The sequence below is a fragment of the Lemur catta genome, chromosome 6 (genome assembly GCF_020740605.2).
Source record: "Lemur catta isolate mLemCat1 chromosome 6, mLemCat1.pri, whole genome shotgun sequence".
Classification (NCBI taxonomy): Eukaryota; Metazoa; Chordata; class Mammalia; order Primates; family Lemuridae; genus Lemur; species Lemur catta.
This window is the reverse complement of record NC_059133.1, coordinates 43,498,872-43,520,921: the sequence shown is the minus strand read 5'-3', so window position 1 is coordinate 43,520,921 and position 22,050 is coordinate 43,498,872. Positions and strand designations below refer to the sequence as shown.

The 22,050-nt window shown below is 40.7% G+C and overlaps 1 protein-coding gene across 1 annotated transcript; it reads right to left on the bottom strand.

Annotated features, from left to right (window-relative positions):
- Window positions 1-789: 789 nt before the first annotated feature.
- On the bottom strand, window positions 790-21,467 carry LOC123640531 (bestrophin-3-like). The gene is made up of 5 exons (XM_045555151.1): window positions 21,318-21,467; window positions 20,152-20,229; window positions 16,795-16,875; window positions 15,381-15,532; window positions 790-1,678 (listed from the first exon to the last, which is right to left on the bottom strand). The coding sequence occupies exons 1-5, from the start codon at window positions 21,465-21,467 to the stop codon at window positions 790-792; spliced, it is 1,350 nt and encodes a 449-aa protein (XP_045411107.1).
- Window positions 21,468-22,050: the final 583 nt, after the last annotated feature.

Genomic DNA, 22,050 nt, shown 5'->3' with positions numbered 1-22,050 from the left:
ACAGCCCTTCCACTGAAGTGAGGCCAGAAGTGTGTCAGGCTGGATTTGTGGACATCTTTGATTATTCTGCAGGAAGCTTGGCCAATGCCTCATATTTTGAAAACCCAGGCAAGAAGTAAGCAACAGAGCTGGCAAGAGAGAATATTATAACCCTAAAGGTGGGACAGATTAGCATCACTAGAGAAAAAGCACAACTAGAGAGAAGGGAGGAAAGAAAGGTTGAGAGAATAAGGGGGAAAGAGAGAAAAATGAAAACCTGAAAGTAGAAAAGGAAATTGAAGAGAGACGAAGCTTTTTGGTGCTGATAAAGCTTAAGAATCAGGAAATGATGATAATAATAATAGTTAGAGAAAGTGGGAGTGAGATGGTTAGAAAGCCTCAAACAAAGAATCATTAAGTGGGAACAGGCCTCTGTGATCCATCTCCTGTCCTCATAGTTAAAGAGAAGAAAGAGAAAGTGTCTGGGCCTTTGTGCCTAGAGGGGGCTGGACTGTGATCTGGAAGGCCCTTTCCACAGGTAAATGTGCAAGTCACATATATTTTTAAGGTTCCTTATTTGGTTAAGAGCCGTCACCGTGGCCCGTGTAACTTCCATGAAAGCCACGTTGTGATGGACGGCATGGATGTGTTTGCTTTTCGCGATTCTCAGATAGTCAGAATCATAATGCCCTTCAAAGTTCTAAGTAGCTTATGCAGTATGATCGTTTTTTTTTTTTTTTTTTTAAACTGATCAGTTCCCAGGTGTGTCCTGGGACTAATGCTGAACTTTCGGGAAAGTAAGAATCTCGGCTAGAACCAGGTCCTCGAACTCTGCGGCACTCCTCTGGGCGATTCCTCGGCTTGCTGGTTGTTCAGCTCTATGATATCTGTTTCCTCGGTGTCCAGGTTTTCCGTTAAATACAGCACGTCAGGAGAGACTCGAGAGCCAGCCATAAAGTTGATTCCACTGGTCTCTGAGGATGTTTCTGTGTCGATTAAAAGGGCTGGCTGAGAGCTCACAGGGGAGGTGTGGCTGGAGTCCAGGAACTCTGGGAGGCTCCACCTTTTTAGAAACTGGTCAGTATCACCAGGGCCTTCTTCATACTTGAATATGTTTCTCTCAGTGTTGGCTGGAATGGTCTGGGGACTGGGGCCCCTAGGTGGTTTCCCCTTCTCTGAGGGGGACAGGACTGACCCTAGTGGGCCCTCCTGCTGCCCAGTCCCACTTGGCTGAACCCCAGTAAACTCAAGGCTCAGGATGGAGGTAGTGGAGTCATGGTGGTCACCGTCTGATGTGGGCGCCGGTGCTTTGGCCGCTGTGATCAATACCTCGGGGACCTGTGGCATTTTGGTGGGGGAGGTCCTCACACTGGGCTGTGGGGTCAGGCTCGGTAAAGTGCTTGTCTGGCTGGTCTCCCGGATTGTGGACAGCTCTCCCACGCTGGAATGCGGGCTGGGCGAGGCCCTGCGGGGGTTTCTGGAGGGCACATCCAGCAGATCCTTGGCAGGGCTGAGGTTGTCTCGGGGGAAGAACATGGAGCTGTCACTGGTCTGCCTCCTGTAGCTTCTCCTCCTGGGGGAGGAGGGGTGTTCGTGGGTGCTCAGGAACCGCTTGACTCGTCCAATCATGGAATGCCGATGGCCGTGCTTCTCATAATCCCACAGCCACTGCTCGTCAGGAAAGTTGTACTCAGACAGCCTGAAACACACAATGTCAACAGATGGGCAGAGTAGCTTCAGGGGCCTACCTCTGGGGGCAGAAGCTCCAAGTTAAGAGGTGAGTTTGGTACTTTCACATCACAGGTTACATTTCACCTGGGAGTAGAAGGACTTGAACTTGAGATGGTCTAGCAGAGCTTCTCACACTTTTTGGTCTTAGGACCCTTTGAAATTCTTAAAAATTATTTAGTACCCCAAACAGTTTTGTTTATGTGGGTTATATCTCTCATTCTTTACTGGATTTGAAATCATAACTGAGGAATGTCAGAAACAAGAATGTACAAGCACACATTCCATTAACTGTTAAGTGATGACATCATCACATACCTAGTAGCCTCTGGAAAATCCCACTGTACACTTGTGAAAGAATGAGAATGAGAAAGGCAAATAACATTTTAGTGTGTAAGAAGGAAATCAAAATCTCAAAGCCACAACCCTCCCCGCCAACTCCTTATGTAAAAGAGAAGGTAAAAAACTCAGGCATCTGTGAAGAGCTGGCCCCACAGATCATTCATTAAGGAAATTACCTGCTAACTTCCCATAAGCAAGGACATGCGAATTATACCTTTGCCTGGCACCTAAAACTAAAGCCTGTTTGATTCCACACTAATAGTGAATTACAAGTTTATCCTACAGGTAACAGAATTGGAGACAAGACAGAATCAGGCATTTTTTCACCTACCCAGGGACATCTACATAATCAATGCTTTCTTCACTTCCTTACTTTATGTAAAATGTAGATTTCTTGGGTCTCACAAGAATGTAACCACTACCTCACCAGCACCCCCCACCTCCCTTCGCCTTTTTCCTTCTCTCCCTGTGCCTTTAAAATGCTGATGTTTCCAACAACTTCCTCTTGGGAAAAACAGCCACAGCTTGTCTGTGGTTTGTGTTTTTCCCAAGTGCATCCTCAAAATCTTGGCTTAATAAGCCTCCATTGATTGAGATTTTTGCCTCAGTCATTTATTTGGGTCAACAAGTGTTATTATGAAAATAGTTTTGACCTTGAGGACTCCCTGAAAGAGCTTTAGGGATCCCCAGATGTGCCCAGACCATACTTTCAGAATCACTGATCTAGAGACGCAGACATTGAAAAAATACGCATGTAGTAGGTATTCTTTCTTCCTTATTGCAGTTGGACTAAGGTCAAGTTTCCCCCAGGACCCATAAAATCCCCAAAACAATGGATCATAAGTAAATTCAAGAGAGCGCGAATAATAGCTAACATTTATTGACTATTACTAAGGGCCAGCTAAGCACCTTGCATGCATTAATTCATTTAATTACCACAATCATTGTGTGAATTGGTACTGTCATTATTATTCACACTTTACAGGTGAGGAAACAGAGGCCCAGAGAGATTCATTAAGCCTGAGTAGCTAGTGAGGGCCAAACTAGGAAGTCTGACTCCGAAGCTTTTGTTCTTAATCCCTTTGTTATAAAGTCTGCTACATGGATGTCAAGGGAAGAGCTAGAGCCCTCGACAGAATAACGAAGTCTAGTCCTTGCCGAGAGGTAATTTGTAAACATTGTTGGTGAATGCCTTGCACGTCTGTCTGTTCAATTAAGGTTAAGGAAGGAGAAATGTGAACCTCGTGGAAAGAATATATTCATCTAGGTGGGGTGAACTCACATAGTGGTGGGGCTCCCCTTGTGATTAAGTTTGATAGATTTGCTATGGCTAAGAATTTCCTATTGAATTTTTAGCATTTAAAAACTAAAGCCAATAATCCTACCATTTTTAATCTGCTTCAAGGCTGAAATAAAATGGATAATTGAGATTAAAAAAAAAAAGCCTGTTTGGTAGTGAGGTCTACTCCTGCCTCAGGTTACACAGTTAAATTTGTCTCACGTTTCTGTGGACTTATAGTCTTAATGGGGTTTAAAGAACTACTTAAAACCTTGCCCTTAAACTGCAAATGCTCACACTGGTTCTGAGAGCAATAGTAATAGGGCCATCCCAGTCCAATGTTAGTATTGCCATCTCCGGTGACAGGATGCTTTAACTACACCAGGTGCATTTTAAGTGAAATGACAGAAAAAGTTGGGACAGTATAATGTTGGTTTGCCTTGAAAGGGTAATGTGAACAGCCAGAGAAAACGTTGTTTCTTGTGTTTATGAATAAAAGATGGATGATCGAGATGATTAACTGGCTAAATGTCCTGGGATGGGGTTCAGTTACAGCCTCGTGCTGTTATTCTAAAGCCCTAGCATGCCCTTGGCTACCAGATGGCCTTCTGACCCCTCTCCACTTGGCAAGGCTCAGATTGTGTTACGGCGACTTGGGAAGTGCAGACTCATGCTTCAGCCGCCTTGGTGACCTGGTCGCTGGGTCTCCAGTCACTCCTCACAGGAATCCATCTGGTCAGAGAGGTCACCGGAGGAGCGACAAGCACAGTCGCTCGCTAAGACTGCCACACTGGACGTGCTCTGGGGATCGAGGGCGGGCTAGCAACCTCTCTTTACAGGACAGCCATCTGCCCTCTATTGGGATCGTGACTATTTACTTGGGATTTGTTTTCCTTAACTACTTCTAAAGCACACAACCTTGTAAGAATGACAGGATCTCCTAGGGGAAAAACTTGACATTTTCATTACTTCAAATTTTGTGACTCAAAAGGAAAAAACTTTCAAACCATACATTGGTGTGGGATATGTACATTTAACTGCAGCAAGAGGTAGCAGCCCCTGGGTCATAGATTGGAGAAAAACGGACAAGTTGCAATAGAAAACCGCAAAAAGGCTAGTGCTCTTGCTAACATTCTAGTGATTCACTGACTGGCATTGGGTAAGTCTGCCGAGGTGACCCTACCGCACCTTCCTGCCTCACAAGACTGCTGTGGACCCATGAGGTTTATCTGCTTATTCACTTGACCAAATTTATTGAGCATTCACCATGAATAATTTGTTGCATTAGGTACCTTATAACGTAGCATTTAAAAGGAGGGAGAGGCATGCACATAAATGTCTATATTTGGGGCAAGTACATTTTTGAGCTGGCCTTTGATAGAGAATTGGGATTCGACAGACGGAGAAGGGCAGAGCATTCCAGGTGGAAGAAGTGACGTGAGCAAATAAGGCAGCAGGAAAGTCGGGTGTTTGGGAGGAATGGGAGATACTGGAGTTTGTGTGAAACATGCAGGAGAGTGTTGGGCAGAGGCTGGGAAGATAGTCTTGGAGTGTGTTATGGAGAGTCATAGACCAGGCTGAGAGATTTGGACTTCATCACACAGTGTCTTTGAGAACGGAGGGCATCACTGCAGTTGTGTGGTGCTGGCAGTAGTGTCCAAGTTGGAAAGGCTACATAAAAACCAACATCGATGAATGCTTTGGAAAAGAAATGTGACTTGAAAACCTTCCACACCTTTAGTCTGAAACTGGGTTTTCAGAAGAACACTTGAAGGTTTGTACCTGGAGGTGGGGGGCAGCTTTTATGTATCTCACACTGAAGTGATGAACGATGCCCTCCAGGTCTTTACGCCCTAAGAGAGCAGTCGGCAAACTCCACAGCATGATGGGCCTAACGAGCCTTTCTTCTAAATGCTTCCATGGAAGGTCTCATTGCCAACACACCTGCCCATCTCTGCCTTTTTCTGATAGACATTGTTCACAATATGACAGCAGAAACTGGGCTTTAAGAACAAAATGGTTCAAAGCTTAGAGCTCACAGAATAGAAAACTCTACAAGAGTCTTTATTTCCCAATTGAGAGGTTTAGGGGTAACTTTTAGTCCTTTTATGCTTTCTCCTCCTTCTTATTTGATTTTTAAAGTGTACCCTTGATATAGGGTTAGTACAATCCTGAGGCCCAAATATGAAACCACTTAAACAATTATAGCAGAAACATTATATGATAGAACGTAAGTGCCAGCATTATATTCCTATGTATTAGAGACAGTCAGCTGAAAAAGCTAGGTTTTATGTTCTGGAACTCATTTGGACTGAACAGGCTGGTAACTAGAGATAGGAGGACATTCATGGAAAGTGCCATGCAGCCATCAGTTTCCAGGGATGGAATTTGAGAATTGTCTTTGTGGTAGGAAAAATGATTTATTGTGAGAGCTGGCAGAGCCAGGATTGCTGCTGTCTAGGTTGACACTAACTATCGGTATGACCTTGGGAGACTCATTTAACCTCTCGTGACTTAGCATAATACTTGGTAAGCTGGCGATGATAATCCTTCACCTGAATTCCAGGTTGTTTGTGAGCTAAAAAGGGGTAACAAATGTAGAACATCTTTGAAGAACAGAGATATAGAAAGGACTCTGTCAATGACTGGCAAATGTTCAGAGGTGGTTTCCAAGTCATCATCCACTCCTTATACAGGGTTGGAGGAAATGGCAGCTTCTGCCTGAAGGGCACTTCCTTTTCTCCTTAAAGATCACGTTAAAAATGTTACTACACCTCAGAGCTGCCACCTAACAATCAAAACCTTTGAAGAGATGACTTAGCCATTTAATGGTGAGACAAGGGCACTGAGTGAGTGTGGAGCAAACGTAAGGACTGGAGGAAGCTGGGCTATTCGAGGGGAAGAAGATATGGTGGATCAAATGGCAGGTGTTGTGGAGAAGGCACTGTCCTGACCTTGCCTCTCAATGCTGTTTTTTGTGCTGTTTGCTAACCATCGCCAAACCCTCCAGGATACATTTACTGCACAATAGAAACCATCAATACAGAAATACAGAAAACATGAGCACAAGAAGTGTGGCGTCATATATTGGGCTATTTTTGAAAGGGAGAAGAGGGCTAGAAGGAGGAGACTGAGAAAAGGTTGTGTCAAGCTAGTTAGGCTAGTTAGTTATAGTTGAGTCTAGAGGGAGGTGCTTGCATGCATTATCCCTACAGGTCAGATAGATGTCTGGATTGGAATTATTTTAATCTCAGGTGTTAAAAAACACCCTAATTTCAAAATGTCTATTGAGTACCTGCACAACCATCAGGCCCATGATCTCCCTTGCCAGTGACAAATGTCTGAGGGCATGAGCAGTTGTGATTTAATAAAGGACTCTTTAAAAGATGCTTAGACTGGTCAGGGGGCCAGAAGAACAGGTTTTGCCCTCTGTTGTTGTAACAAACACAAGGCAGGCAGAGGATGGCTGAAGATGATAGCAGACTTCCGTACTTCTTGGGGTGTGTCTAAAATGGAAAGACCGAAATCGCCCTGATGACTTGAAGGATTTAATTAGTACTTTTCAAAGCAAGCTTTTCACAAAGCAACCCCCTTCTCATGAGGGTGATTAGGTAAACACAGAGCTTCAAAAAGATTGAAGGATAAAACTGAATGAGGCTTGCCTTTCTTTCTCTGTTCTACTATTAAAGTGGTATTTTGACAATTTAAATTCAGATAATAAGAGATCATTTTAACAGAACTGAAATGAGGAATTTAGGAAAATATTTCATATGATGAGTTCACTTCTCACGTCTGATTTATTGTTTTCAAATTGCTAGTGTACTCAAAGTTGGACAACTACCTCGGTGGGAGCCGATAATTTGCCTGAGAATCTATCAGGGCAGAGACCCGTGTAGAGGAGCATTTATTCATGGGCAAAGCAAAATGTACTCTTCAAACCCATTAGTGGTAAGTGCTGTTATTTTTAACCTTCTGCACTGCAGAATCACCATCAAAACTGTAGCTAAGGATTTATAAAATGGGCAAGGTAACCCTCACACTGAGCTGGGAGGTGGGGCAGAGGGTTATGAGGAAATCCCAATGGACAGAATGTTGTTTCCACCCAGGGTCCCCTCTAGTCCCTTTCTGGGGGACAGTTTCAAGCTAGCGGAGCATCTTGGGAGGTACTTTTGGCCCAGAAAGCTGCACTTAGAGCTGACAACCCTCCCACTGCCTCTCTGTTACCTATCTGATAGTCTGGACCAAGGATTATGGCAAATCTGGTTGAAGAAGTGGCCTACTGCACCTTTAAAGACGCATATCTGGCTTCATGCTACCACGCTGGTTATGTTCTTTCAGCCCTTACTGGCTGACAAAAAAAGATATTGTGGCCAAAAGTGGGGGTTCATTTAAATTCTCATCCCTTTAATACTATTATATTCTATAGGAGTTTTGTTAGAAGAGGAAATTAAGCCATGTATACTTCTGGTACTATATAAAGGTGAAAACTGAGCACCAATGGTGACCCCACATCAGCATATGAAAGAATCCTTAAGTTCTAAAATTATGCACATTCTTAATGCACATTCATCTCCTTGGGAGGTTTCGTTTCTCCTTCCTTTTTGGTACATTAAGTGAAAAAAAAAATCAATGTTCCAAGAATACATTTTTGTTGAAGTTAGTGATTCAGAATTTGAGATAATTTGGTTGTTTATAACATTAGCATGCAATAGTATATATCAGACTATGTATTTCCTTATATAGCTAAAATATTTAAATATAGTTGGCTAAGAAAGGATTTCTAAATAACATCAATCAAGAAATACATTTAACCACACCTTAATAAGATCTTTGCTTGTTGAAATATGTATTTGGTATGTTTATATCACTAAAAATATTTCTGATTTACTATACAATCCTAATTGTTTTGTGCACATTAAGTATATATGTGTATATGTATAATTACCAAAAAAGTAATTGTATTATTGCTATATATTCTTAGAACTTTCTAATAAAGATAGATAAGTAAAGGTCATTATTTCTGACAAAGTGGTTGTAAGTACTACACAAAGTCAGGCGAATTAAACAACCTGCTGCTGAATGATCCTTGGGTCAATGATACGGAAATCAAAAGATTCCTTGAACTGAATGACAAAGGAGACACAAGCTTTCAAAATCTATGGGATACAGAAAAAGCAGTCCTAAGGGGAAAATTCATACCCTTGAATGCCTACATCAAAAAGACAAAAAGATTACAAATTAGCAACCTAATGTCACATCTCAAGGAACTAGAAAAAGAAGAACAAACCAAACCCAAAGCCAGCAGGAAAAAAGAAATAACAGAGCTCAGAGCAGAATTAAATGAAATAGAAACAAACAAACAAAACAATACAAAGGATCAGTGAAACAAAAACTTGGTTCTTTGAAAAGATAAACAAAATCAATAGGCCACTCATCAAATTAACCAGAAATAGAAGAGAAAGGACTCAAATAACCTCAATCAGAAATGAAAGAGGAAATATTACAACTGATACTGCAGAAATACAAAATATCATCCATGAATAATATGAAAACCTCTACACAAGCAATCTAGAAAACCTAGAGAAAATGGACAAATTCCTGGAAACACACAGCCTCTCAAGTCTGAATCAGGAAGGAAAAAATAGAAATCCTGAACAGAGCAATAATGAGCAGCAAGATTGAAATAGAAATAAAAAATCTCCCAACAATAACAAAAAAAGTCCTGAACCAGACAGATTCACAGCTGAATTCTATCGGACCTACAAAGAAGAACCGGTACCTATCTTACAGAAACTATTCCATAACATTGAGAGGAAGGGAATCCTCCCTAACTCATTCTATGAAGCCAGTATCACCCTGATACCTAAGGAAAGGACACAACAAAAAAAGACAACTATGGACCAATATCCATTATGAACACAGATGCAAAAATCTTCAACAAAATACTAGCAAACTGAATTCAGCAGCACATCAAAAATATAATCCATCAGGATCAAGTGAGTTTCATTCCAGATATGCAAGGATGTTTTAATATATGTAAATTAATAAATGTGATTCACCACATAAACAAAAACAAAGACCATATGACCATCTCGATAGATATAGAAAAAGCATTCAGTAAAAGCCAGCACCCTTTCATGATAAAAACCCTCAACAAACTAGGCATAGAAGGAACATACTTCAAAATTATAAAAGCCATGTATGACAAACCCACAGCTAATATCACACTGAATGGGAAAAAGTTGAAAGAATTCCCCCTAAGAATTTGAACAGCCAAGGGTGCCCACTGTCACCACTTCTATTCAACATAGTATTGGAAGTCCTAGCCAGAGCAATGAGGCAAGAGAAAGAAATAAAGGGTATCCAAATTAGGAAAGAGGAGGTCAAACTCTCTGTTTGCTGATGATATAATCTTTTATCTAGAAAACCCTAAAGATTCCACCAAAAGACTCCTGGAATTGATAAATAAATTCAGCAAAGTCTCAGGTTACAAAATCAATGTACATAAATCAGTAGCATTTCTATATACTATTAACAGCCAAGCTGAGCATCAAATAAAGGAATCAATACCATTTATAATGGCTACAAATAAAATAAAATACCTAGGAATATACTTAACTAAGGAGGTGAAAAATCTACAAGGAGAACTATAAATCACTGATGAAAGAAGTCACAGATGACACAAAGAAATGGAAAAATATCCCTTGATCATGGATTGGTAGAAGCAATATCATTAACATGTCCATACTGCCCAAAGTGATTTATAGATTCAATGTAGTCTCCATCAAAGTACTGATGTCATATTTCACAGATCTAGAAAAAATAATCCTAAGCTTCATTTGGAACCAAAAAAGAACCTGACTAGCCAAAGCAATCACAAATCTGGAGGCATCACATCACCAGACTTCAAATTATACCACAAGGCTATAGTAACCAAAGCAGCATGGTACTGGTATAAAAGTAGAGACATAGACCAATGGAACAGAATACAAAACCCAGAAGTAAAACCATCTATCTACAACCAAATGATCTTTGACAAAGCAGACAACAATACACACTGAAGAAAGAAAGCCCTATTCAATAAATGGTGTTCGGAAAATTGGATAGCCACATACAGAAGAATGAAACAGGACCCCTATATCTTGTCATATACAAAAATTAATTCAAGATGGATAAAAGACTTAAATGTAAGACATGAAACCATAAAAATTCTAGAAGAAAATGTAGGAAAAACTCTTCTAGACATTGGTCTAGCCAAAGAATTTATGACTAAGACCCCAGTGGCAGATACAGCAACAACAAAAATAGATAATTGGGACTTAATTAAATTAAAAAACTTCTGCACAGTAAAGGAAATAATCGATATAGAGAATAGATAACCCATAGAATGGTAGAAAATATTTGAAAACTATACATCTGACAAAGGTCTAATATCCAGAGTCTACAAAGAACTTAAACAAATCAGTAAGGAAAAACCAAACAACCCCATCAAAAAGTGGGCAAAGAACATGAACAGAAGTTTTTGAAAGATGATAGACAAATGGCCAACAAATATATGAAAAAATGCTCAACATAACCAATCATCAGGGAAATGCAAATTAAAACTGCAACAAGATACCACTTTACCCCTGTCAGAATGGCCATTATTAAATATTCAACAAACAACAGATGCTGGTGTTGATGCAGAGAGAAAGGAATGCATATACACCATTGGTGGGACTGCAAATTAGTACAACCTCTGTGGAAAGAAGTATAGAGATTCCACAAAGAAATAAATGTAGACCTACCATTCAATTTAGCAATTCCACTGCTGGGTATCTACCCAAAGGAAATGAAGTCATTTTATAAAAAAGACACCTGCACTTGAATGTTTATTGCAAGCATAATTCACAATTGCAAAGATGTGGAATCAACCTAAGTGCCCATCAATTCATGAGTGGATAAAGAAAATGTAGTATATATATTATATACCATGGAGTACTACTTAGCCACAAAAAGAAATGAAATAATGTTGTTTGCAGCAGCTTGGATGGAACTGGAGACCATTATCCTAAGTAAAGTATCTCAGGAATGGAAAACCAAACACCACATGTTCTCACTAATAAGTGGGAACTAAACAGTGGGTATGCCTGGGCATGAAGCAATATGGAGGACGGGAGAAACCAAGAAAGGGGGAGGATGGATGGGAGTGTGTGCGATAAAACTTATCTACTGGGTACAATGAACATTATTTGGTGACAGGAACACAAAAGCCCTTACTTAAACATTATACAGGGTATCCATGTAACAAAAACACTTGTACCCCTTTAATTAATATTTTGAAATTAAAAACATGTGGTTGTAGTTTCATAGTACCAAACAGTTAATAAATATTAAATAAATTCCCTACTCCTAACTGGAGCAACTACAAAAATTTGAATGTTTTCCCTCTTTACTAAAAGGATCCTTAATTGGCTTCTCAGATCCCTTCCTTAAGATCACTATAAATGGGAGGAAGATTTTTAAAAAATGTTAAAAATTTTAATTATTATGGGTATATAACAATTCTATATCTTTGTAGGGTACATGTGATTTTTATACAGGCATACACTGTGAATTAATCAAATCAGAGTAATTGGGGTACCCATCGCTTCAGGCATTTAACATTAAATGTGAGGAAGTTTTGACATATTATTTGAATCACGGCAGAAAACCCCCCAAAAACAAAGCTCAGATGGGTTACATACAGTCAGCAGTTTATAGTTTACAGGCTGGGAACATGCTTTTAGATTCACGGGACAGTCAAAGCAAGCCCTCCTGACACACTTGAGGGATCTATTTCATAAGCAGCTACAGCCTCTCTTCTCCAGAATTTTGAATCCTTTAGCTGTAATGGATGGATAGTTTGTTAGGGCTTTTCTAACTTTATTTAAGTGATATATGTTTAGTAAATATTCAGAAAACAGGGCCGTGCTTTGAACACGTTCCTTAATATAGAGAACAAAGGGATTGTCTCCAAGGAGTTTCCGTTTTATGTGGAAATGGGTACAGTGCTGAATGTGCGGAACGTGGGGCAGAGTAAAGTCTCAGGTCGCCCTTGCACTGTACTTTTGCTCCGTCTTTGAAGGGCACTGCCTTGATTTCAGAATTTCTGGGTTATGGGAATTGTGACTACACACCTGAAATATTGATACGAAAACATAAGGGAAATTTGATTTCTGATTTAAATGCCCAAGACAGAATAAGGAAATAAAGAATTTACTCATCTGGGAAAGGATTTTAAATGCTCATCAAGCGGCAAGCACTTTTATGAAATGCTTCTGTCTACAATATCTTGACACCTGGTCTTCACCTAATGCAAAGAGCTCACTGGCTCGGGCATCACCAACAAACCCACCTGTGCTGCAATAATACTTTCACTTTGGCCTTTCCCTCAGCCTCAGCTGGCTCACTTGATGGTGACCTTGTATTTGGTGGGGGAACAATTCATTGCTTGGGGAATTATCTTCTACAATTTTAGAAGAGGTCTATTGTTTTTGCCAGCTCAGCAAAACCATTTGCCCTTCTCCTGTTATGAGAGCCCTGATTTTTCCTGAGACATCACATACTCCATACGGTCAGATAGGACTGACTATACTCCTTGGTTTAAAGGTGGATACAGGACCCAGCCTTAACTAATCAAAATATCGTGTCTCCCTGTAGACAGTGATTAGTTCAGGAATGGCTAGGTTAGCCAAGCCCAGCCAATCACAGCACATTTAAGTGCTCTAGTTTTAAGAGTTGGAAAAAATATGTGCTTTTCCACAGGTTTGCTGAGAAGGCAGGTTGTGAGCCTGGGGCTGCTGGCGTCATTTTCCACTTGCCATCTGGAGGGGGGAACCTGCCTGACGTCAGAGCCGGTGGAGAGAAAAGCAGAACTGAGAGGGACAGGGCCAGAGTGAGTCCCGGCAACCTTCTCTGAGCCTCTGGACCAGCCACGCCCAAAGCTAGGCTTGGCTTGGGTGGGACCCAATAAACCCCTTTCTGCTTAAGATGGTTTGAGTTTGGTTTTCTGTCTCAGGCAACATGTGGTCTAACATCCCAGTCCTAGGAAGAATTGACACTAACGGACCGGAAGGGGCACTCCTGTGAAGGCGTGGCTTCCAACAGTCTGCGTTCCTGCGGGACATCTTCCTGGGTTGCGGCTCACTTTAATGGTTCTCATGCATGCAGAAAACCAAGAACAAGTGCGCTTTTGCCTAATTGTTTCTTTGACTAGCTGGTTCTGGCAGGGTCCAGTTAGACATCTCACAAAAGCCTCTCCAAATAGACCCCGGCCTTCGTCTGTGCCTCTCGCCATCCCGCTGGTAAACAGGCCGTTTAAGCTGGAGGACTTCTCTCTGACGACTGAGCATTTTTTTTGCTGCAGCTTTAAATATCATATTTCCTTATTTTCTCTCAGTTGTTTTATTTTCTGTCCCAAATCTCCTGAGTTAGTTTAATGTGAAAAATAGCTTAGATTTGTTTAGTCTTTCTGTGCCTCGGTTTGACATCCACAAATAAGAGAATTGGCTAGCTGATAATAATATGCTCGATAGTTGTATCTGGAGTGTTTTATGTTTACAATCACATTTAACCTTCCCAATAACCTTCTGGGGAAGGAATTTTCTCCAAGATCTTATCAATCCTTAATTGTATGTTTTCATGTTTAGAAATTGGAGAAACAGGTGTTTTAATGTTTTCTAAAGAACATGGACATTTACTTAGGAACCTCCCCAAATTATGATGATTAGGATGAATATGTAGATTAGGATAAAAACCTTGAGACCTGTAAAAAATCATTTAACTATTGTGCAAAACAACTCAACGGACGTTAGAGATGCAGGCCACGCTGCACTTGCAGTCTAAATAAAATCATCACAGTGATTTCCTGATTCTATCAAGGGTATAGGTCTCTCTTCTTTTACAAGTTAGGCCTTCAAATAATTTAATCAGTGGTGGGACTGGGAGGAAGGATAAAGCATACTCAATTATCTGAAAACAAACTCACAGAAAAACACTTCTTATTAGTTTTCAAAAGTGAGAGGGTTGCCAAATGTCCATGAAGCTCTGCCCCTGTGGAGAGCTTACAAAGGCTGAGAAGGGCACACAGTGGGAAGTCACTATTCCTGGGACTAACAATAGGCTGGGGTAGGGCTGAGTTTCCTGGCCTGGAAGGAGCCCTGGACGGGAGGGTCCAGTCTTAGAAGGCTGTCTAGAAGCAGAAGCAAGTCTAGTCTGGAGGAGGTGACTTTCTCTAAGGTGTCCTTTGAGGGCAACAAGGAAAATCTCCTGGCTCCTAACTCTTCCTCATGATCTGCCACAACTCCTGAAATTCCACCTTCAGTCATCCCTTTCTTTGGGTCTTGAAAGGTTTTCAGCCTCAGAGGCCCCTTTGGAAGAGGAGTGTCACAAATCACCATTTAGGAGGATTAGGAGACATTCAGCTAAGGGCAAAGCTTCATAGGAATAGGACTGAAGCCGGGTGTCCCGAAAGCAGAGAAAGGAGGGGGCAGACCACCTCGGGGAGGAGGGGGAAGAAGGTCCCAGGCGGCAAGTACGGGACATGAACCCGCTTCACACATCTGCCCAGAGTTGGCCTCAGGGAACAATGAGCCACAGTTTTGTCTAAAGTTATGAGAAAAATTCCACAAAATTTTCCCCTTTTTCTACAGTTTTTTTTTGGGAGAGGGTGGGGAGTGGTTTTCACTTTCTAAATCTGTCCATGCTCTCCTCTTTAATTTACTTGGAAACTGTGGCATCTGCCTTCAGCAAATATACTTACACTCCCCCGCCCCCCAATTTACACATTTCTTCAAAATCACACACATTATTAGATGTAATAAAATTATTCTAGAACTGTGCTTGATTTACTTCAGGCCTCAACCCATTTATTTAAGGCTCCTAGTATATAGGGACAGATTGTTATGTTAAAACCACTCAACAGAGACTGACTTATTAAGTGCAATTAGAAAAAAAGCCAAAAAAGTAAATAGATCAAAACAGTGATCTACTTCTTTCCTAAATACTGGAGATGTTTAGAAAACACACTTACCCCATTTGGACTGTTGACCCCAGAAATGAGGGTATGCAGTAGTCAGCAGCTGCCAGTGTGTATGGTGGTCGGGCGGCAGAATCGTCCCAGTAAATGTCCTTCTTCATCTTGGGTAGGCTCATGTGCATCTCATCCACAGCTAAAAGAGAGACCTAAAATCGCCATTATATTGTTAGAATAACTCAGATGCAAATTATATAAAAAAGAGAAGTTCCAGTGGGTGGCTGGAGTTGGAGTGGGCTAGGACACAGTCTAAGTGAGTGAATATACAAACATCTATACTTCATGTTTGCCACAACCATGGCTGCCAGAGTTGTCCCCACTGTTTACTGCGCAAGAGCACTTGGCAATGAGAGTAAGTGGGGATTCAATCCGCCCATACTCCATTCAACAAGCCACATGCCCGAGTGGAGCTGCATCTCTCCTGGATACCGTGCTCGGGGCTATGGTATTGTCTTAGTGGCTGCCCTGACAGCACCCACTTAACCCCAGATAGTATGGGAAGGTGAAGAATCTCAGTATTTCAACTTGTTAACCCCATAACTTATATGCCGTGGTTTCTTGTTTGTTTGGAAAAGCATATCAACAAGTCTATACTGGTTGAAGCCGTAGTGATCTCTTGGCTTTGACAAAGTGATACACGAATAAATTATTAATCCTCTGGGAATCCCATTTTGACAAAGAGTGAGTGACCAAGACATTACACTTCCTCCCCACACAGACTGACAATGAGATGTACTGTGAAATGTCTGGATCTATTTAAGAGCTGAGTAAGGGCTTAAAGAAATGAACAAGGTAAAGGTCTTTACTCCATCTGTGGATCTCAGGGAAGAGAATGGTCTGAGGAGGGTCTTGCCTCAAAGGAAAATTCCCTCATGCTGGTTTTTTATGAAAAGCTCTCTGGAACGGTGTTTCAGAGCAAGGGCCCTGGGGCCCACCTGGTGCGTTTCAGGCAGATTTGAGACACAGGATTTGAGAACAGGATGGCACGGCCCAGGCTCCCAGTGTCCAGCTGCCAGACATCTGGCTGCCAGGATCTATGTGAGACAACTTTGGGAACTCACGTCAGAATGTGTCATTGCGAACCTCTCTGGGTGGCAATAGAAAACAAATTTAAGAATAAATTAAATTATTGCTCTGTACTGAGATGGAAGAGGCTGGGTAAAGCTAATAGAGAAACTTACAAACAAAATTGGCCTGAAATTCTACTTAAAAGGAACTAAATTTCACTGGGACTGAGATCCAGGACACATGAGGTTCCAAAAGGACTTGAGACAACCTGCTGAATAGCCAAACCTCTTTCACTTGTGGCTGAAGCTCAGAAGCCCAGGGATCTGTATCCAGAGTCTTAGATTTGAAACATCGTTAGTGATTTATTATTAATGTTTGTAAAGGAAAGAAAAGTTCTGCTAACCTGCAAATTTCTATCAATGCACCAGTTAGTTTCAAAATCATCATCATCCTCTCCAAAAGGGTTGATGAGTTGCTCAGCTACCTGCAGGTAAGAACATAGAAGAAATCCATCAGGATACCTGTGAGGACTGAGAACAGAGACTAAAATGATCTCCTGTTTTGCTCTCTGCTTCATTTTGCCACTTCCGTAATATGAAGCCTAGAGGGGAGAGGATTGTTCTACAGACACAGATACTTATTAGCAAGGGAGACCTAATTCTCAAACCATGAATGATGCACCTTCATGGGCATGCTTGCCAAATGGATCTGTCCATCCAAGTGGAGACAATGCAGGCCCTATTCAGAGAGGCCATACGCTGGTAAGGAGCCAAATAAAACCCATGGATACTGAAGGAGCAACAACTGTGTGCAAGGCACTGCGAGGGATACATAGCCTGTGCTTTCAAGGGATCTACAGAGCCCAGATTATAAGACAAAATGTAAACAAGGAGAAGGTTAAATAGCAAAGAAAGGTTTAAATCACAGTTTAAAGAAAATAATATAAGGAGCTGCCACGATTATTGGACATAACTGCTAAGTGAATGAGTCCGAGAGCCAGTAAGTATAAAGCTGGAAATTGAGGCTTACTTAGTTTTACTCTAAAGGATTTACCCTTGTCCAGTAAGTTAGTTTTCCTGCTGGGAAAAATTTAGGTAGCTTATTATCACATATCTTCTAATATTTGGTCAATATGAAATATTCTTACCATGTTCCTGAATTGAATGGCCTTCTTGCTGAGAGGTTTATGCGTCAAATATGACTTACCCGTCATTCTCCTTTCTGAATAATTTCCTTTGATTTTTATCATCTGGATGTCTGTGCATGTGTGTGTGTGTGTGTGCATGTGTGTGTGCGTGTGCACGTGAATGTGTTTTGGGGGGAGAGAGAGACAGAGACGTGGAGATTTTGCATATATTGCATATATCAGGTCTAGATGGGAAAACACAAGTATATAAAATAAATGCATAATGTGATTAGTCTCCAAAGTCTAGATATTCTAGATTCTGAGACCATTCAGTAGAAAATCTACCTACTTATTTTTTAGGATTTCAGACAAATTACTTAAAACAGTACTTGGGAAGCTCTTAAAAATAAACAACTGATGAATGGGTCTATCTTCCAGGGGTTCTGATTAAACCAGTGAGAGGTTGAGCTCAGGCATTGGTATTGGGTAAGGCTCCCAGGAGATTTTAATGTGCAGCCTGGGTTAAGAACCTCCGATTTACCGAAGTGTATCTCCCTTATTCTGAGGGACAGCCCTAGGCCAGGCTGTGCCCTGACATAGTAAACCTCACAGTGATATCCACATCAAAGTCCTTTATTATGAGTTGCAAGGGGCTATGTACCATTTCTTGCCTGGAGTTTCACTTAAATTAATTGGACCACTTGCTGGGTCCTGAAAATATTTTTGTTATTTCCAGATTTTCACTTTTATGGGATGAGTTCTGCATGTATTATTATAGTTTACATTAAATTAGCAAAATAGTATGTTTCTGAATTGACAATCTCAAAAGATATCCTTTACTCCATTGGAGGCTCCATTTCCAGCAAGTAACTGAGTAATATGTTGTTCATAAAGTTAAGTTGGTTTTTCTGCACTTTGAAAAGATTTGTAAATATCTGCATTGTCAAGATAGAGCAGCTATTTAGCTATCAAGACACAACCCATTGCTGTTTAGGTTTGCCTATCTCTTAACAGAGCTAGGATTGTGCCTTTTCATATTTTGCCTTTTAAAAAAGGAAGGAACCACTATCTACTCTTTATAGGCTGGTAGAGGACCTTATGTGGACACAAAGCAAAGAATAAAAAGCTCAGCACTAAGCAGGAGAAAGGACAAAAAAAGACCAGAATCATTGAGCATTTGGGCCAATTGTGGTGATTTTATATTTATGAAGGTAAAGTCTACTTTTTCCTCTAATGGAAAATGAAAGCCATTAGTCTCTCTTGCTCATTCTCGCTCTTAAATGGGTAAAAATAATTAAGAATCATTGTTACCTGGTTAAAAATGTTTTTACCATTTGTAAGGGACGTACCTTTACTCTTTGGAGTATAGTTTGAAATGCCAATTCATTTATTTTTCCTGGTTAAAATTCAAACCAGTGAAAGGAAAGGCTTCTGCTGGGAAAATTCTGCTGCAGCCTGAAGACCTCGATGGTGCATGACAGCGTGTGGCTGTTTGGAGGACCAAACATTTGAAAATTCTACTTTATTAACATCATCTTCATACTATCATCAGATTTCAGTTAACTTAATGAAATCATTGTCTTTGATTTTTTTTCTATCACATATGTCCCTGTTAGAAGTTTGCAAAAGAGATGGAAGAATCAGGCCTCCGATACTCACACGCATACATCTGGGGAAGTTTGAGAGGAGTGAGGGAGGGTGGTGGTGGTGGGGAACACAAAACATTCTACAATGATAATTAGACAAGCTGTTCTCACTGCTTGGACCTGTTTTTAATTTCCTGGCAAACCAAATGTCATCATTAATTCTAGCGTTTCTGGTTTTGATTTTGATGAATTCTTTCTTGAGTTTCTGTTCTGTTTTGGAAAATGGGAAGCATTTAATATTATGGGATAGCTAGTAGGATTTCAGAGAATTGCAAGTAACTATTTACAGAGTTGAGCAGAGCCAAAATACCACTACAATATGAATGCTTAAGTCTGATAGACAAGGCTTCTTGTTTATTCTCTTTTACTCTATCTAGTTGCTTATTGTGGTATAAAATATCAATGCAGGCAGAGTTATTACTTTAGTTACATTATTGTAATCCTAATGGGAGCACACAGAGACTTAAAAAAAATCAATAGCCATAAAAGAGTGCTCTTCTTAACTCTGCACAGATGAGCTGCTTCAGATTGCTGCAATACAAGTGTGGACTACAGCCCTATCACTTTAATCCCTGGTGGAAAAGGAATCACATCGCTGAGCTAGTACATGTTAAATCTACCTTTGACTCATGAATGATTTGCTAAAGACTCAGTAAAGGATCAGTGTGCAGAGTTTGGAACATGACAGATTACAGAGTGGGTCTCAAGCACTGCGACTGTTGGCTACCTTGAGCCATCCTGCATAGAAGAAGAATTGTAGGAGAGTGAAGATTGGAATGTAAAGATCCAAGTCATGCCCCGCATAGCCTTTGGTGGGATCCAAAAACTGGCGTCCAATCAGGCATGTGAAGAAGAAGGTGTAGACAGCAAGAGTGACAACCTGCAATAGAGAGAGACTGGAATGAGGACACTGCTGGCCGCCCATAGTGAGCTAGAGTGCCAAGGTGGGCACATGGAAATAATGAATCACGTGCAAAGTATTTGGTACCTGGGTGTAAACCAGTGGAATCCCAACCCAGTCATAACCGAATAAGAGGCTGCACCAAGAGCGGTATCGATTCATTTCCTAAACCAGAAACAAACCGAAAATGACTTACTAAAATGATGGGTGTGGGCCTGACTTTGTAAAGCTAGTAAATTGGTTTCCAAGACTACTCTAAAAGGAAAGCTGTAAAAATGACAAGCAATGAACATCATTGAAAATTGTGCAAAAAGGATGAGGACACTGGGACTTTTTTTAATATTAAAATAAGTCAGGACTTTGTAGAAACATACCCTATGTGTATATTGGCCCAAAGTGATGATGAGAAGGCAATAGTTAATATTTTAAATAAGTAATTTCTAGCTACTTTGGTAAATAATGTGGAAAGCAAATTCTTTTTGTTTCTCTTCCTTAAAACCAGGCTTACTATAGATCTTAGAAAAGAGATATAAATACATCCCAAACCTTTCCCCCAGCAAGTGAGGACTGTAGAACACTCAGATTGACAGAAAATCTCTCTCAGAAGCAGGAGGGATGGGATCTTTTGATTTTTTCCCCCTTCTATCGTGCATAAGTTAGTATCTAAGACTGGGAAGAAAAGTTCATATTAATATGGGAGCTTTTTAAAAATCTTGCACTCCTTTTAGTCTAATCCAGGCAGGAGACTGTCAGGGCACAAATATATCCAGCCCTTACATAAATTTGTTTGTCAGATGAATTCAGCATTATTTCGTTTAGAAAGAACACTGTTTTGTTCACCGCAGCATCTGAAAAGGTGGCTTACCCTCAGAATATTCCAATTTGGGGGAAATGGCTGGGGAGGTTTATTTCTCCTCTAGATTTTATTCTAGGACCCTGGAGCCAGGGATGGCAAATATGCCACGTGGGCACCAAATCCTTCAGAGGCCTTGGTGGCCCTCGGCTAATCAATCAAGGAACGCTTTCTTACAGAGACTAGTACAGCTTCCAAGCAACCACTACCAAGCTACCTGAGTTCAACCTGTGTACTCTCTGCGTCCTGAGAGTTGAGGGTTCTGCTACTAGCCCAATCTTTCCAGTTTCTTTGGAACCAGGATTAAACAAAGCAGATTCTTTCTGGTCTGACTTGTTGTATTCGGATCTCTCTTGGTCCCTAATTAGCATCTTTTACTGATGGTTTAGGAGGTACTTACAGTCATCAATGATTGCAGATCAACACTGTCTCTGATTCTACCTTCATTCCGGGCTTTAGTTGCAAGATTTCCAAACCAGATGAATGGAACCCAATATTTCAGATGAGGAGATTTGAGGTGGTTGAATAATTTCCTTTCATCTGCTGTCATAAAGCCTTTACACAAAATAAAAATGGTAGAATGTACAGACTTAGTTTAGCATTAACACATTACCGTATTTCAGTGTCTACTAGGTAAGCATATAATGGGGGGAGATTAAAGGGATATGAAATAAAGGTTCTTGTCTCAAGTAGTTTATACTTGTATGAGAGATAAGAAATGTGGGCATATGAGCATACAAGCACACACACACATGCAAGGATACACACAAGTTACATACCAAATATATGAGGCAATGCATAGTTACGTGCCAAAATACACGTTGGCAATCCCTGATAGAGAAGGCTAGTAGGAAGTAAGGAGACATTAAATGTGGACCAGAACATTTGGAGAAATTTCTTCTTTAAATTTTGATTTATTCATCTAAAATTGGGAGCAATAACACTTAGAATTGTTGGATTAAAAGAATAAAATATAATGTACACAAGCACTTCACATAGTGCTGAACACACGATTCACATGACTTTTCCTCCTGACCTCTCCTTTCAAAGTCTTACTTAATCATTCCTTCTGTTGTGAAGCCTTCTTTGATGCCTTCCTTCTCTTCCCCCTGGGATTTCTCCTCTTTAAAGCT